The following is an 18,979-nucleotide window of genomic DNA, read 5'->3' as shown; positions in this document are numbered from 1 at the left end:
TGTATTGCGGTACATTGCAGATGTGTTGCGGACGCAACACCGTTACGTTGCGGAAAAATGTGTGATTTCGAGTATCATCGCAATTGCGGTCCGATGCCGTTGCGGACAAGGTAGCAACAGCAATATTGCGGCCGCAACACGTGTTGCGGTCCGCAATTTAAAACCATGATATATATATAAGGAGGGATCGACTTACTCAAACTTACTTTATTCAATAACTCATATTGTACATCAAATTTAGAATGAGATTAATAAATTTATTAACAGAAAAACAGTAAAGACAAATTAAAAAAAATTAGAGTAAAACACACCTTGATGTTTTGTGAAATTACATACATACACCCTATTTTTTCTATCTCTTAATCATCTTTTGAAAAACATTATGTTGACACTCCATAATGTGAGATATAAATAAGGTTTCACATCGTTAAAATAAGAGGAGAAACAAGAATTTATAAAGCATACACATACTCTATTAGTTAAAGACTTTTTTGATGATAACCAAAAACAAAATTTTGAGAATGTAAATCCAAAGTAAACAATATTTTATCATTGGAGAGTTGTGTGTCTCATGAAACTTTAGAGAGGAACTCATATAATTTACTTAAAATTAAATGGCAGAAAAGAAATGAAACATTTCTTACCCATTTCAAACAGAGTGGAATTAAATGGCAGGAAAAAAATGGAGCTCCAAGCACAGACAATTTTCCGTAGATCTTCATCAAAATCCACCGGAATTCTAGCACGAAGATGACAACCGAGGTTGCTCAAGAAAATATTTCAACTTCTTTACAATGTTGTAAGTTTAAGTAGTACAGTTTGGAAGGCTTCTTATGGCTGGGCAGTCTTGTAAAATTGTTTCTCTTTAAATTTATCCTTTCTAAGCAACTTATATCTTCAATTTTCAATTTGAGTAAAATTGTCTCTCTAACAATCATTTTGGGTTTTTAGAAGCATTTGCCTTGTTTGTTCAATCTTCAATTTAATTTTCAAAACAATACAGCAAATAATTCATTTTGTTTTCCAATTATTTTGTTAGGAATCAAAATCCTTGAGACTAGTCATGCCCTCCAATATCAGAGAACAGGGCAATGACTGTTTGGATCAAAATATGAAACAGAAGTAAGTTCTATTTTGATTGAAGTATATAAGACTTGAATGCATAAAACAAAGATAAGGTAAGTCGAACTTCAAATATATTTTCCCTCATTTCCTTTCTAGTTACTCTACAATCTTGTTCCTTTTTTTCAATGTCCTCATTATTACATTGACAAATTCAAGGAATCATTTTTTAAAATCTATTGTTGCAATCATGAGTAATATAACTTGAATAAAACCAACAAAAGGAGCATAATATTAGGTTATGTCAATATAAAAAGGATTAGAAACATATAAAACAAAAGAAAAAGAATCATATGCTTACCAACAGAAGGATCCTACAGATGCAAGATGCGGAAACTGATTATGGAACAACTTTAATATGCTTTACATTTTTTAAATAATGAGAAAATAAAAAAAATAAAATAAAATAAAATAAAAGACCAAGAGCATTTCTTCCCTCTGTAATCAAACAAAGTAGCACTAAATTTAATCTTAGTGCAACTTGTAAAGACATCCATGGAGTCATTGTGAATTTGAATTCTACTGTGCATCCTTGTTTGGTCTATTGTTACTAATCTTGCATCCATATTGGATGATGCCTCCAATCCTTCTATAGGATGGAACTATGGAAGTGTAGCAGAAATATGCAGTTGATACATGCATGGCTTCCTCAATTGCCAAAAAGTTGTGCTTCCAAGCTCACGAATTTGGGTTGTGCATCATTATCAAGTTTGATACTTCTAGGGGTTTCTCATATACCCAACGATACCCATATTTCTTCACCTCAAAAGTCCAACTTCCAATGTTTGTTATCTCAATTTCCAATTTGAAATGTGCATCCCAGCATGTCAACAACGATTGTGGTAAAGCATAATAGAACAACCACAAGTGATCTTCCGTGACTTGATCTTCTCCCAAAAACAATGGAATCTCAGCACGAAAACGACGAACTGATTCTGTTTTGGGAGGAGCCATTATTCTAGAAGGAGGTCCAAATACTACACAACAAGCAAGGCCTATGCAATTATTGTCTTTCTGCATAAGGGGAGATTCATCTAAGGTTATTAAACTGCCTATGCCTTCGTGATCATTGTTGAACCAACTGGGTATTTCACTTCCTCTAATAATACTTGCAATGTGTAGAGGAAACACATCATTGTATGACAGACACGGACGTTTGTATTGGTAGTGAGCCTAGTACCACAGACATAACTATGTGTTAGTTCCTGGTTCCCACACACACACAAAGAAAAAGAAAGAAAGGAAGGAGTGGACACACCTCAAGAATTTGTCTCGTCCATGAAAAAGCCATGCTAGTGCAACGTTCCAAATCAACTAATTCTGGACAACCATAAATATTTAATCCCGCTTTCTTGTACTTGTAAACCTCAACTCTCAAATGCTCTCTTATGTCATAAAGATCCCTATTTAAATACTCTGGGAGCTGGTATCTTTCTGATGACAAGTCAGTTCGCGAAGGAAGCTCAGGAAAATACTTCAACTGCCTACAATCTTGTAAATTTAAAGAGTACAGCTTCCAAAGCTCCTTGAGGCTCGGCAGTGTGGCGAAATTGTTTTCCCTTAAACATAGGGATTCTAAGAGATGTAAATTTCCAATAGCATCAGGTATTTGAACTAAATTGCAGAAATTTAGATGAAGTTCACGCATACAACCAAGTGTAGGCGAGGAAGGCAACAAGCGACTAACTGGACCTTTACGTGCTCTAGAATGCAACAAATGTAAAGGTGACTTAAACCACTTTTTCATGATGGACGATGTTGAGTGGGAACAAATCGGAGATTCACCTATGCAAAGCTTCTTCATTTGCTCTTCATCCCTTGCTTCATGTAACAACTGGGTATTAAACAATTTCGGACAGCGAGAGAGATTCAAATATTCTAGAGAACTTAGGCACAATATGCTATTGGGTAAGCTTATTAGATTTTCACACCTATCCAAATCTAAAAAGGTAAGCTTTTGCAGAAGACCAATGGATGGATTGATCTCCTTGAGTTGTCTACATCCTCGTAAATTTAGTGTTTCAAGAATTTGGTTCTCTCTGAAATGTGGTGTCTTGATAAGACTTTTACATTTTTCCAAATTCAAAAGAGTCAGCTTTGTTAAAAGACCAACAGATGGATGAAGCTGCCTGAGTTTTTTACATCCATTCAAATCCAACAACCTAAGATTTGGGGCCTCCCCAAGATCTGGTATCTGGATTAGGTTTTTGGAATGAGCGAGGTCCAAATGTCTTAAATTCGGTAGATGCTGCAAAGAAGGGACAATAGTAGGAAACAAAGTTAATAGTGATATTCAACCTTTCTTTTCTTTCTTAAGTGAATATGAGATAAAGTAAATAACATAAGAGAGTTTGTATTTTTATTTATTAATTGAAAAACAAAATAGAAAAAGCTAGAATAACAATCTACACTACCTTTCTATCTTTCCACAATTGTTTGATGTTGCTCACACGTAGAGACAACTCAACAAGGTTGTCCGGTTGAAAACTTGGAGGTAAACTCTTAAAAGGATAATCTCCCCATCTAAGATATCCCAACTCATTAGAAAGATGATCGAGGTTGCCACAAAAGTTCACAAATTCAAGTTTGAGAAACTTAAGTTTACTCATTTTTGATAGAGCATCTGCCCTTATAGTTGTTTCATCAAACTCCATTAGGAAATCTACAACAGCTATAGCCTCAAGATTTACAGATTCCTATAATAATGTAAAAAGGGAAGAAAATGTTAGATCTTTGGAAGCATTTACAGATTGTAGAAAAATGAGAACCTAACATTTCAAAAACTCAAATAATATTTTACCATATTGTTTGACATAACTTTGTGCAGATCTTGGTAATCCCACAACCTAGTCCACTTTATTGGCTCCTTAGGTGATTTTTCTCGAGCAATGCACCTTCCCAAATCTATCAACAAGTCATGCATACGAATATGTCCACATTCAACAGTTATAAGTGATTTTTCAGCAAGAATTTGTAGACCATATTCAGGATGAAATTCACGAAAATCTAGAATCTCCATCACCCTTTCTTCCTTTTCATTGTTGAAGAAACAAGCAATATCTAGAAATATCTCCTTCTCTAGGTTATCCAACTCATCAAAACCTAATCGCAGGAAATCTATAATATTGTCACTTTTATTTTCTTTAAATCTAACCAATGCACTTTTCCACTGTGAGATATTTCGATCAAACAAAGATGAGCCCAATACTTGAATTGCCAAAGGATGGCCTTGAACATGTGATAGTATATCATATGTCAACTCCTCATAACCAGTCATAATATGATTACCTTTGAAAGCATATTTGTAGAACAATTGGGTAGCATCTTCGTCATTCAATGGTTGGACTTGATAAACATCATCTACTCCATATTTCCTCAATATATGTTTATCCCTAGAAACTATGATAATTCTACTCCCTCCACCTAGGCATTCACGTAACAGAGTCTCCCTATTTCCTGTAAACATATTTAGTTGCCTATCTTGATCAACATTATCAAGAACAATAAGTGCCCTTGCATGGTGTAACCTTTCCCATACTAAACATGTTCCCTCAGAAGCATTGGAAATCTCAAGATTCTTTTCTTTAAGACATTGAGAAAGTAACTGTTTTTGTACACCTATAGTACCAGAAGCTTGATAAATTTTGCTTACATCAATAAAACAACAAAATTTATATTGTTCAGAGATTCTTTCATATAAAGAATAAGCAAGAGTTGTCTTTCCTATCCCACCCATTCCACTAATTCCAACAACACGAACATCATTAACCAACTCTAAATACAATATCCTTGATAATGTTTCAACACGAGATTCCATTCCAACTAAATTATCTTTTGGAAGCCACGAAAATTTATGACCCATTATATTTTTTATCTTTTGAATAATTTCTTCGATCTCTACGTATTGTGGCCTGAAATTTAAAAGAAAATAAAGAATGCCAAATTATCTCCTAAAGAACCAAATCAGAGGATGTACATGAATGGGAAATGAAAATAATACAGTACTTTTTCCTATTTTAAATGCTAAGTATATTAAAGGCATATTTGTTTGTATGCAATCTACATGTTATGTCTTCAACCTCTCTCAACTCTATTTTAGAAAGGGATAGTAAGAACAAGAAAACTACGTAACAATGTAATGATGAATATATGCAGATGGATATAAGGTAGTGTTATATAGGTAAGAAATAAAGAACCATCAAGAAATGAGAGAAGATTATTTACTTGTTTTGGATATCCCAACCAGAGAGATTGGCCACTCGAGTGAGAGATTCTCTCCATGTCTGCACTTCCTCCATCTTCTCTTTATCTTCTCTGAATCTTTCTTCATGTTCTGCTAAGGCTTTTTCATAGCATCCACTCTGTTTTCGCACATCTGAAGGATCAACATCATAAAAGATAGGAAGAACACACCTTTGTGAAGTTTGAATGCAATTGCATATGTGTGCTAATTCACGCAAGCACCAAGTGGAGGAAGCATAGTTCTTAGAGAAGACCACAATGAAAAGGCGAGACCCTTCAATGGCTTGTAGCAACTCGGGTGCAATGGATTCACCTTTGTGGAGATGCGTATCATCTTTGAAAGCCACAATGCCATTTCTACTGAGATCATGAAAGAGAAAGGAAGTGAAGTTGTTGCGTGTGTCTTCACCGCGAAAGCTGACAAACACATCATAAGTCCTTATCATGTGAGAAGAAGAGGAGCTGCATTGGATGATGGCGTTAGATGCCATTGCAATTGCCAAAAGTGGAAACAAACTTGTAGAGAATGAAAGATGTGCAATAGAATTTGTGTAAAGATGCAAATGCAAAAGCAAGAACGGGTGATAGAAATGAAGGGTTGAAGCTGTGAATGAAGTTGTTTGATTATGTATTGAGGTAAAGAGAAATGGTTATTGGAAGGTTCTACCAAGTTTCTGAGACTTTGCACTGAGATTCAGACGAAATCAAGTTGCAATTGCCACTATTGCATGAAGTCCAAGTTGGCTGCTCAATTATCTTAACGTTAGTGTATATGAAAACATTATTTTTTGAATGTCCTGTTTTTTCCACTGAAACGGTTTTGTGGTTTGGGCATTAAAGAATCTTCAACCTTTATTCCAATTGGATGCTTCAACATAGTTTCTCATATATAATTAAAGAATATATATAATTAAATAAAAGCCGCTAGTTTTTCTTGGCGGCTTCTACATTTCACTAAAGTTTCTCATAGTTGCCTTTAAGAATCTTCAACCCTCCTTCCAAAAAATTAAGTTACAATGATTTTCACTTTAGTTTTCCATTGCCATGTTTTGTCGATTGAAGAGAATAAGATAATTTTAATGTGTAATGATATAATTAAAATAGTTTTTGTTCGACCAATTGAGCGTTATTCAGATTAAAACCTCCACCATTGGCACAATGTACATTATCAGGTCGTATACATATATAAGAAACAGCACCCTGAAACAGTTTCAAACTCAATACACTAACTTTGTTAAAAGGCTTACATAATCATTCATATAATTAATACTGGAAGGGAAAAATAACTGTCTTAAATAAATAATTAATAATTATTTGAAATAGAAGAAAGGAGAATTAAATGATAGATGGAATGACTTAAAAGGCTAAATAAAGGCATATTAAAAGGGTTAAAACGATGCATCATACACGTAATAAAAAATTTCAGATAAACAAAATTGAAAGAAAAATTAGATATAGTTACTTAAATATGATGTGTGGTTTGTCAATTAGAATTAGAGTATGATTTTGATGGGAGAAATGACCAATATGCAATAACAACTCTACAAAAAAAAGTAATAACGCAGCGGAAATACAATCTCCCTTACTTGCGAGAATCTGTGAGGAGCATCAAACAAATAGAGCAAAAACAGGATTTAAACAAAGACAAGAACACCGACAATTTTAACGTGGAAAACCCCTCAATGTAGGATAAAAACCACGAGTCGTCCAGACCAATGAAAATTCCACTATGATCAATAATGGGGTACAACAGAGTCTCTAATAAACACACCAAATTGTGTTATCAATCAGCCAAAACTAACTAAGCACAAAAGCTTAGAAATGAGAACAATGAAGATAAAAATTTCACAAAATGACCTGCTGATACGAAGCTGTTCTTTGACAAACCAGACCTCAGATTGACGATCCGAACGGTCAGAATGAAGAACCTAACGTTTGGAACTCACTATCCAAAAATCAGCTCAATCCAACGGTGAAAGACTTCATACCGGCGAAAACACAGAACCCTCTCTGTTTTTGTGCGGGAAACTTTCTCTCCTTCTCTCTCTCACTTGGCTGCTCTATTTTTCAAGAATGACACACTCTCCCACTTACCCTAATCTGACCCTTCTCAATTAGGTTAAGTGTGGCATAGTGGACCACACAATTTGGGCCCATTCTCCACATAGGATGGGAGCCCAAACCCAACAAATCTCCCCCTCACAACTATGTGGAGAGATCCGCCAAACCGGTGATGTCACAACAAACTTCAAACTTTCCTCTTGGCAATGCCTTGGTCATCATATCAGCACCATTATCATTTGTATGAACCTTAGCTAACTCCAACAGCTTAGCATCCAAAACATTACGTATCCAATGATACCTCACATCAATGTGTTTGGATTTAGAATGGAAAGTTTGATTCTTACCAAGATGAATAGCACTTTGACTGTCACAATACAATAGGTATTTGTCTTGCACAAAACCAAGCTCTTGCAAGAATTTCTTCACCCATAACAATTCCTTGGACGCTTCAGTAAGTGCAATGAACTCAGCTTCAGTAGTGGACAATGCTACACACTTTTGCAATCTTGATTGCCAAGCCACAGCTCCCCCTGCAAACTTAACCAAATAGCCTGAAGTGGACTTTCTAGAATCAATGTCTCCAGCCATATCTGAGTCTGAATAACCCACCAAAGTAGGTTTATCACCTCCAAAATAAAGCTTCAAACCACTAGTACCACGAAGATACCTCAAAATCCATTTCACAGCATTCCAATGCTCTCTACCTGGATTTGACAGAAATCTACTGACTATACCAACCGCATGTGCAATATCAGGTCTTGTACATACCATTGCATACATTAAACTACCCACCGCAGATGCATAAGGAACTCTGCTCATGATTATCTTCTCAGCTTCATTTGAAGGACACTGTTTAACACTCAGTTTAAAATGAGCAGCAAGAGGAGTACTTACAGTTTTAACATTTTCCATATGGAATCTCTGCAACACCTTCTGAATATAGTGCTCCTGTGATAACCAAAGCTTCTTATCTTTTCTATCACGAATGATGCTTATACCAAGAATCTTCTTAGCAGCTCCTATGTCTTTCATGGCAAATGACTCACCCAATTGTTTCTTCAACCTGTCAATTTTGGAAACATCTTTCCCAATAATAAGCATGTCATCAACATACAGCAACAGGATGATGAAGTCTTCATCAGAAAATTTTCTAACAAAAACACAATGGTCAGAAGTAGTCTTCTTGTAGCCTTGATCACACATAACAGATTCAAACTTCTTGTACCACTGCCTTGGAGCCTGCTTCAAACCATATAGGCTCTTTCGTAGCCTACACACATAGTCTTCTTTTCCTTCAATAAGGAAACCATCAGGTTGCTTCATGTAAATCTCTTCCTCCAAATCACCATGAAGGAAAGCTGTCTTCACATCCATCTGTTCAACCTCTAGATCAAGAGTAGCAGCTAAACTTAGCACAGTTCTGATGGACGTCATTCTTACCACAGGTGAGAAAATCTCATTGAAGTCAACACCCTTTCTTTGTCTAAAGCCTTTCACAACTAATCTGGCTCTGTATCTGGGAGATGTAGAATTGCTCTCTTGCTTCACCCTGAAAATCCACCTATTTTCTAAGGCCCTTTTACCCTTAGGCAACTTTACCAAGTCATAAGTGTGATTATCATGCAGAGATTTCATCTCATCCTGCATAGCATCCAACCACTTTTGCTTTTCTTCACTCTCAATGGCCTCATCATAACATTCGGGTTCTCCCTCATCAGTCAACAAAACATACTCATTAGGAGTGTACTTCTTAGAAGGTTGTTTTGGCCTAGTAGATCTCCTAGGTTGAACTTGTGGTGGCTCAGGTGCATCATCATGATCATCATCATGTACCATATCATCTTCATGTTGAGCATCACCAATTGGAACCTCTAATTCATCTCCAACCTGCTGATTATCAATATCACCATGTTGCTCATCATTATGAACATTAGTATCCAATTCATTAGCTGATAACCGAATTGGATCAACATCAGCCACATTACCATCTTCCTTAGGTGTAGACTTCTCCACCTTATCAATGTCTTCAATGGTTTGATCTTCCATGAACTGCACATCACGACTTCTAATAAGCTTTTTCCCAACAGGATCATACAACCTGTAGCCAAGTTCATCCTGACCATAACCAATAAAGATGCATTGCCTGGTCTTCGCATCCAACTTAGATCTTTCATCCTTTGGAACATGAACAAATGCCTTACAACCGAAGACATGCAAATGATCATAGCTAACATTCTTGCCAAACCAAATTTTGTCTGGCACCTCAGAATTCAAAGCAACAGCAGGACTAAGATTGATAACATGTACCGCCGTGTACAGTGCCTCACCCCAGAAATGCTTGGACAACTTAGCTTCAGAGAGGATACACCTCACTCTCTCAATCAATATCCTGTTCATCCTCTCCGCTAAACCATTCAGCTGAGGAGTTTTAGGAGGAGTCTTCTCATGTGCAATACCATGCTGTTTACAATAGACATCAAAGGGTCCACAATACTCACCACCGTTGTCAGTACGAATGCGTTTCAGCTTCTTGCCTGATTGTCTCTCAACTAAGGCATGAAACTCCTTAAACTTCTCCAGCACTTGGTCTTTTGTCTTCAAAGCATAGACCCATAGTTTCCTGGAACAGTCATCAATAAAGGTAACAAAGTAAAGTGCGCCACTAAAGGACTTTACTTTCAACGGACCACAAACATCAGAATGCACCAATTCAAGCAACTCTGACTTCCTGGAGGGAGGATGCTTCTTGAAGGATACTCTGGTTTGTTTACCAGCCATGCAATGAGAACACTTCTCCAACTCTACATTCTTCAATCCTGGAAGCATATCCTTTTTGGCTAAACAGTTCAGCCCCTTTTCACTGATGTGACCAAGTCTTCGGTGCCACAAAGATGACTCCATATACATGGCATTCACACTGTCTTTAGCAACCAAAGCTTTTGTCCAGTAAAGCTTAGAGTTTTTCTCCCCTTTGGCTACAATCAAGTTACCTTTGGTGAGCTTCCACTTTCCAGAACCAAAGTGGTTATCATATCCACCATCATCAAGTACTTGCACAGAAATCAAATTGAAGCGAACATCTGGAACATGTTTAACTCCTTTAAGCAACAACTGCATTCCCATGTTGGTTTGCAAACAAACATCACCAACACCGATCACCTTAGACACTCCATCATTACCCATCTTCAATACTCCAAAATCACCTGGAGTATAAGATGTGAAGAACTCCTTCCTGGATGTAACATGCAGTGTAGCACCACTATCAACTATCCACATGCTCTCATCGGATACAAGATTAACAATGTCATAATCATGAAGACAAACAAGGTCACCACATGTAGCAGTAGTAACACGATCACCATCATTATGATCTCTTTCTCTCTGCTTACCCTTTTTGTCTTTGCTCTTTTTCTTCCACAGAAAACAATTCTTTTGTATATGCCCCATTTTATGACAATAGTGACACTCCACATTCTTGTACCGGGATCTGGACTTGCTCCTGCTTTTATCTCTACCACTCTTCTGTTCTTTCCTCTGACTTCTCCCCCTGTTCTCTGTAACAAGCACTTCTGAATAAGATGAAGTACCCTGTGTCTTCCTTCTCATCTCCTCATTAAGTGCACCACTTTTTGCCATTTGCAAAGAAATATCACCATTAGGGGTAGCACTGATCATGGAAACCCGAAATGTCTCCCACGAATCCGGTAGAGAGTTTAATAGGAATAACCCCAATAGATCATCATCAAATTTTATACCCACTCCTGCTAGCTGATCATAGCGTCCTTGAAATTCACTCAAGTGATCTGAAATAGGAGTCCCTTCCTTGTACTTCAACTCCACAAAATTTTTCAGCAGGTACAATTTATTAGTCCCCGACTTGGAAGCATACAAGGACTCAAGCTTATCCCATAGGCTTCTTGCATGTGTCTCATTTGAAATAAAATTATAAACATTATCATCAACAAACTGCCTGATAAATCCACATACCTGTTGATGTTCAAAATCCCATTCTTCATCCGACTTGGATTCCGGTTTACTAGAAGCAAAAACAGGAAGATGCAAATTTTTCACAAATAGCAAATCCTTCATCTTGCCCTTCCATAAGTGATAATTTGCTCCATTCAAAGATATCATTTTTGTATGTGCCTCCATCATTCACGCAAGCCAAATAGCCCCTTAACCTGGAGCTCTGATACCACTGTGATGGGAGAAATGACCAATATGCAATAACAACTCTACAAAAAAAAGTAATAACGCAGCGGAAATACAATCTCCCTTACTTGCGAGAATCTGTGAGGAGCATCAAACAAATAGAGCAAAAACAGGATTTAAACAAAGACAAGAACACCGACAATTTTAACGTGGAAAACCCCTCAATGTAGGATAAAAACCACGAGTCGTCCAGACCAATGAAAATTCCACTATGATCAATAATGGGGTACAACAGAGTCTCTAATAAACACACCAAATTGTGTTATCAATCAGTCAAAACTAACTAAGCACAAAAGCTTAGAAATGAGAACAATGAAGATAAAAATTTCACAAAATGACCTGCTGATACGAAGCTGTTCTTTGACAAACCAGACCTCAGATTGACGATCCGAACGGTCAGAATGAAGAACCTAACGTTTGGAACTCACTATCCAAAAATCAGCTCAATCCAACGGTGAAAGACTTCATACCGGCGAAAACACAGAACCCTCTCTGTTTTTGTGCGGGAAACTTTCTCTCCTTCTCTCTCTCACTTGGCTGCTCTATTTTTCAAGAATGACACACTCTCCCACTTACCCTAATCTGACCCTTCTCAATTAGGTTAAGTGTGGCATAGTGGACCACACAATTTGGGCCCATTCTCCACATAGGATGGGAGCCCAAACCCAACAGATTTGTGATTTATCAATTAGAATTAAGAATTTAAGGTTGGTTATATATATTTACATGGTTGTAAATACATATTATCTCTACAATATGGAGCTTGGAAAGTGTTTGGCGATGTCAGTTTTTTTCTTTCTTTGGGTCTGCATTTAATGATGGGATTATAGAATCCATTGCAATTAGAAAAGGCAATGAGAATTTTGTTTCTGGGCACAAAGGCTGTAAGAAATACATGGTTGGATACATGAAAATCACATGATGAGTAAGGGAAATGCTTATTATATATATTTATGTAAAAGATTCATAATATTTTTATTTATGCAGAAAATAGATATGAATATTAGCTGTTTACAAAACTAAATATAGAAATACAAGTGGGTATTTTACGCAGCATAATAAAAGCTAACATAATTGGTCGCACTTTCGTGGCAGCATCTTTGAAGTTTCTCACATTTTTCACCAAATTAATTTGCCACTCGAACATGCAAGTTGGGTTCACTTTTTTTATTAATCATTTTTATAATTATAGTATTGATATAAAGTATTATCCGTCCTATATCATAACAACAATGTCAATAGCAAGGCAGAGATAATGATTAATAATAACTTTATTATTTCCATGACTATTTTCGCTTTTGAGTAAAAACAAAAGAAATCATTGTAACCCAAAAAGAAATCATTGTACCAAAAGGAAAATACTTCGGATATATGATGTGGATGATCGACCACCAATTTTCCTTCACTTTTTTATATCATGTAAATGGCCACCGAGCTTAAATTTTGGGCCTTAAATTCATTTCATTTTTCTAACATAAATAAAACAGTATTAGACAAACTTTTTAAGCATAAACATAAGAGAGTTTCTCTTTGCACTCCCATTTTTTTCTCAATAGACTTCCCTGCTTTTGTAATTATTTTTCCAGTAATATTATTTTTTCCGAACATACTTTTAATAATAGATAAATATTTCAGAATTTAGTTTCCAAAATGTATTAAATACATTCTAGAACTAAATTCTATAAGAGAAAAGTGAAAAGCCTTCTTCATATTCAAAAGGCACCTTTCCAAACCACAAATGAAAGGCTATAATATAGGATACAATTAGCCTATAAGATGAGAACCCAAAAGTACCATTTAGCCCGGCTACAGGCCTATTCTAAATCAAGTAGGACCACCCTCAATATAATTAATTGGAACCAACATCTTCAATGATAATCAATAGGTTAAGTATATATTAAATCAGGTACATCACCCTTTGTGAAGCATATTTCTAAAGCCAAACAAAAATTGGGTATCTCTCTTCCCAAGATGGAACTAGTATTCAAGTCTTACTCTTTTCTTTCTTTTTTATTTTTCCTTGCTTTTTCTCCCCTCCTACAGAATTAAAACCATTGTAAGTTTCCTGACCTGCTATGATGACAGAACAAACCTCGGCATCATCTTGTGGAATTTTCTTAAGCATAAAGTCAGCAGATCTATGATCTCCTGCTGCCAAAAGTGCCTGATACATTCTACAACCATACAAATAATTAGTTTACAGCCACACCCATGAGGCAGAGATGAATTTGGATCCTCTCTTGCAATATTCTCTCTCCAGCAACATTAATAACCATTAGATATATCTAATGACTCAAATTTAATCTTATAAAAATCATTTAAGAATTTACATTAATTATAAGATTAAATTTGAGTCATTAGATATATCCAATGGTTATTGTACTAACCGTACTTCGCACCCGGGCTCCTAGCCCGGATTAGTATTGCAAATAAGTCACCCCGGGCACGCGGTGCATGACGTCAGCCCGGCATTTGAGCGAATCATACCTGATTCCGAGGATCTCGTCCCAGACCAGATCCGCCCTTCAATTATATCATATCATATCGTGATATATCTTATCTCAAGCCCAAAAGCCCAAGGCAAACCTAGATCACCTCAAGATACGTGCATTATATATATGAGACTATTACTCATGCAAACCCTAACTTTAGCATCGGAGTCTCTTTTGCAGGTACCTCCCCCATCTCGGAGCACCAATACACCCGGCAAAGGAGGCTCACCGATCTTACCCGGTGGATCAGCTCTACAGCAGATTTCCGGTAAGAACATTTGGCGCCCACCGTGGGACCGATCAGACCAAGCTCTCATCGGCCACCTGCATGGTTTCTGCCAGAAGCCACATTAGACGAGCAATAGATAACACAAGCAATTCAACTACCATGGACAGCGACACCGCGACCCTGAGGCGGCTGGTCGAACAAGTCGAGCAGATGCGGCGTCAGCACGACGCCGACCTCCAGAATATGCGCATCCAGCATGAGAATGACCTCGCGGCGATGCGCACCGCTAACGAAGCAGGGTCCATCGACAGTTTCGCCACTAACCTGAGGACAACTCTGAACCCTGGCAAAGCACACCCCACTCTCGATACCAGGGTCGAATTCGAACCCCGGCACGACCGACTTAGAGTCGAATGCTGACCTTGACTCCAGCCTAGGGTCATTTATGAACTCTCACAACAATTACTTAGTCAAAATTCGAGATCGAATACGAATCTTAACACATTCATTTACGGCTGAGTTTGAACTCCCACGAAAAACCCTACCAAGCAAAAAACTAAGGTCAGCCTCGAACCTCGACTTCACCAGCTCAAGGTAGAAGTATCACCCGATACAAAAGCATATAACAGACACCAAACATGTGCCTCAAAGAGCGCGAACAGCCAAAACTGAACGCAAAAACGAACAAAATAGAGCAACATACATATATGTATACAAACAAAGTTCACAAAATCGAGTACATCAATTCAAGCCAGAGAAAAAGGAAACAAAAATTACAAAGAAAGCCTAGGCGGAGGCATTTTCACTGGAACTGTCGTTAACATCGTCCTCCGAAACAATCCTCCCACGACGGACCACCTTCTCCACATGCGTCGAAGAGAAGTCGAACCCGGGAGCAAGAAGTCGTGCCTGACGAGCAGCCTTCTGAAAGCCCCTCTTATGCTCCGCCACGACAGAGCGCTCCACCTCGGCGAGCCGTCCTTCCACGGCCGCCTTCCCCGCTGCCAACTCTGCGAGCTCTACTCTCAGCGCAGCAATCTCATCCTCTCGACCGCCCAGAATGGCCTCACTGCGGAGACGCTCCTCAGCCACCGCCGCCAACTCCCCCTTTAGAGAGGCCACAACATCCTCTAAGACCCGCACCTGGTCACGCGAGGACGTCACCTCGTCCTCCAAAGAGCGGGCCCGCGCCCGGGAGAAGGTGGCGAGTTCCTGCAGCTCCCCCACCCGAGAAGCATAAGCCTCATTGGACCGCAATGCAATCTCAAGAGATTTCTGCACCCGCAAAAGGTCGCTACGCGCAGTCCGGAGTTCAGCCTCCCGCCGCTTCGCCTCATCAAGGGTCGCGGTGAGAGTCTTGTTATCCTCCCTCAGGATCTCGTTCGCCTCCTTCCATGGCTGAAGCCGACCCCTCACCTTAGCCAGCTCCTGCTTTTGCTTGGCCAGCTCCTGCTCCTGCTTAGCCAGCTCCTGCTGCTGCTTGGCCAAATCTTCTCGCTGCTGGCCCCACTTGGGTTTCCAGTGACTCATTATGCCTATCACCCTCTGCAGCATGACCTGGGCAGCATCAAAACTATCCTCGGGACCGATCCTGTCAATCAATCCCTGGTCCTCAGAGCTCAACGAACCCTGAGGAAAAAACCTCTCCGCGGTCACCCCCGCGCTCCACAATGAATCCATGTCGGCGGACGCGCTCACGTGATCCAGCCGCACCGTATCTATCCCCTTCCCAAAGCGATGGGATAGATATTGGGTCCGGACAGGCCCCTGCGATGAGCCCGCCTGCGGCGCCAAACCCGCGACAGAGGATGGCCCTCCCTGCTCAGCACCTAGAGAGTCCACCTTAGGGACTCCCGACTCCGCCTGCAAAAACCAGTCCCGCATCACAAATAGATAAGGAGACATGCGAGAAAGCCATAAAAAAAATAAAATAAAATATAAAAAAAACCAGACTCACCCCAGCAGCCTGGGCGGCCAGCCCAGAAGCCTACACCTCAGGATCAGCGGCTTTCCCCGCCTGCAGCTCAGGCCCAGAGGCATTTCCTGCCTACAAAAAAATCACCCAGATCAAACAGCCAAACAACATAACAAAAAGGCAGAGTGAAAAGTCTGAAAAGACAGTACTTACCACCTTGGCAACTCGGACGGTCTGCCCAGAAACGCAGACCTCCACCTCAGCAACGCCAACCCCGCCCTGCAAAGGGATCCATAACGCCTCAAAAAACAAAGACGGAACTCACATAGAAAACGCGAGCAAATGATAAGCTACTCACCTCGGCGTCCAGTGCAGTAAGCCCGACACCCTGCACCACCTCCGCCGTAGCCACCGGCGAGGCCTCCTTGGCCGGAGGGCTGTCGGTGAGATCCACAGCGTCCACAACCCGGGAGGTCGCCTCCTCGGCATCGCGAGAAGCGGAGGTCCCCCCGACCTCCTCCTCCCCCCTCTTCCTCTTCCGGTGGGTCTTCAGGGGGGCAGCATCCTCCTCTAGAGGCTCGGGAACCTCAAGCTCGGAAACATTGTAGCGGTGTTTAAGCTGACGCCACAAGTTTCTGCCCATAATGCCTGCAGAAAAGAAACAGAAACACATCAATAACGGGCAACCGCACAAGTCCTAATAACCTACCAGAGCACATAATACTCACTCTCTAGTCCCCTCTCCCTGAAAGGCGAATTCGCAAGCGACAAGACAAGCTTGCAATCCAACAGACGAGGGAGCGCGGCAAGATTCTTGATGGCGGCCGTCTCCGCGGCCGTCACCTTCAGATCCCCCAAACCGTGAAACCTAGACGGCTTGGGACACCAATAGAATGGAAACCTCGGCAAACCGCCGAAGTAGAACACCTCGTCTTCCAAAGGGTCAACACCCACAAGGGCGACCCGGAAAAACTCCTGCTTGAAATTTTTATACGATTGGGAGTAGGGAGTAAACAAGCCCCCATCCCTACTCCCGCTCAGGGACAAAATGCCATAAGGCGGAACGCCCATCTTCAACTGATAAAAATGAAGAAAGACGCGAAGAGACACCTCTATACCTAGAACTGTACACAGGACCTGAAAAACCCTCAAAAAACCCCAACTATTGGGATGCAACTGGCAGGGAGCCACGTTGATGAAATTCAAAAAATCGCACTCAAACGGGGTAAAAGGAAGACAGACACCCAAATCTCTAAAGAAGCATTGATATACATAGAAATGGGGGGGATCAGTAGACCTCCCCATATACACGCCCTCATCAGCCTGACAGGGCTCAAGCCGAATCATGTGGGAAATGGAGGAATCGCAAACCCTGTGCGCTCTCCGAAACGCATTCACTTCGAGGAAAGAGCGAAAAATGCTCTGAGCCTCAGCCACCTCGCGTTTGACCCAGTCGTAACCAGGAACGCCTGGTTCTGGGCCCCTAGGTGGCGGCGGGTCTTTCTTCTCAACAGTGACCCTTCCGGCGGCCACCACCTTGCCACGCGCCTTGCCCCTGGCAGACGCAGAGGATCCAGCACCACTTCCTCCAGCCATGAAAAAAGAGAAGAAGCAAATAAAAAGGAAGTACCTGGTACTCCTCCTCAAAAAACAACCCTAACAAAGAAGGGACTACCGAAAACGACGACGGCGACGGAAGCGCAAAAGAGAAAGGAAGTAAAGGGAAGCAAGAAAAGCTCTCGTACTCGAGAAGTCAGAAGAAAGACAGAGAAGAGGCGCGAGTGGAAGAAAAGGAAAAACTCTCTCCCAAAATTCAAAACTGACGCGACACGTGTCAGCTGAAAAGCACAACTGACAACACATTTATTGTGAAATCATCATTACACAACCGTCACTGCCCTTATTGCGTCACTCAAACGTCTCCAGAACACTAACAGTCGCGACACGTGGCAGACCTCCAGTTAGCATGCGCGCAAAGCCATTTTCCCCTCTAGCAAGCCCGGTCTTAACTCCTCGACCTACGGCCTTCAGAGCTCGGGGGGCTAGTGTACTAACCATACTTCGCACCCGGGCTCCTAGCCCGGATTAGTATTGCAAATAAGTCACCCCGGGCACGCGGTGCATGACGTCAGCCCGGCATTTGAGCGAATCATACCTGATTCCGAGGATCTCGTCCCAGACCAGATCCGCCCTTCAATTATATCATATCATATCGTGATATATCTTATCTCAAGCCCAAAAGCCCAAGGCAAACCTAGATCACCTCAAGGTACGTGCATTATATATATGAGACTATTACTCATGCAAACCCTAACTTTAGCATCGGAGTCTCTTTTGCAGGTACCTCCCCCATCTCGGAGCACCAATACACCCGGCAAAGGAGGCTCACCGATCTTACCCGGCGGATCAGCTCTACAGCATATTTTCGGTAAGAACAGTTATTAATGTTGTTGGAAAGAGGCTGGAGAGAGAATATTGCAGGAGAGGATCCAAATTCGACAGAGATAGATACTGAATAAAAACTCATACAAGGTTAGGGAAAAGCAGGGAGAGGCTTACAACTTACCTCAAGTAACATTTTACATTGTAAGGAAATCCAGCAATCTCGTATTCTCTCCAAATCAAGCGAGCATTATTCAAATCTCCGGCATTCGCACAAGAACTTAGAAGAAAATCAAGACACTGTCGTGAAGAAAAGCAAGT

General features: G+C 40.3%; 1 protein-coding gene across 1 annotated transcript; it reads right to left on the bottom strand.

Annotated features, from left to right (window-relative positions):
• Positions 1 to 1,331: 1,331 nt before the first annotated feature.
• On the bottom strand, positions 1,332 to 6,600 carry LOC109807889 (TMV resistance protein N). The gene is made up of 5 exons (XM_020370581.3): positions 5,347 to 6,600; positions 3,923 to 5,033; positions 3,537 to 3,818; positions 2,381 to 3,370; positions 1,332 to 2,295 (listed from the first exon to the last, which is right to left on the bottom strand). The coding sequence occupies exons 1-5, from the start codon at positions 5,853 to 5,855 to the stop codon at positions 1,801 to 1,803; spliced, it is 3,387 nt and encodes a 1,128-aa protein (XP_020226170.2). The 5' UTR covers positions 5,856 to 6,600; the 3' UTR covers positions 1,332 to 1,800.
• Positions 6,601 to 18,979: the final 12,379 nt, after the last annotated feature.

The sequence above is a fragment of the Cajanus cajan genome, chromosome 8 (assembly GCF_000230855.2).
Source record: "Cajanus cajan strain Asha chromosome 8, NIPB_CcT2T_4, whole genome shotgun sequence".
NCBI classification, from domain to species: domain Eukaryota; kingdom Viridiplantae; phylum Streptophyta; class Magnoliopsida; order Fabales; family Fabaceae; genus Cajanus; species Cajanus cajan.
The sequence above is the reverse complement of the archived record's forward strand: the minus strand, read 5'-3'. Positions and strand labels throughout refer to the sequence as shown.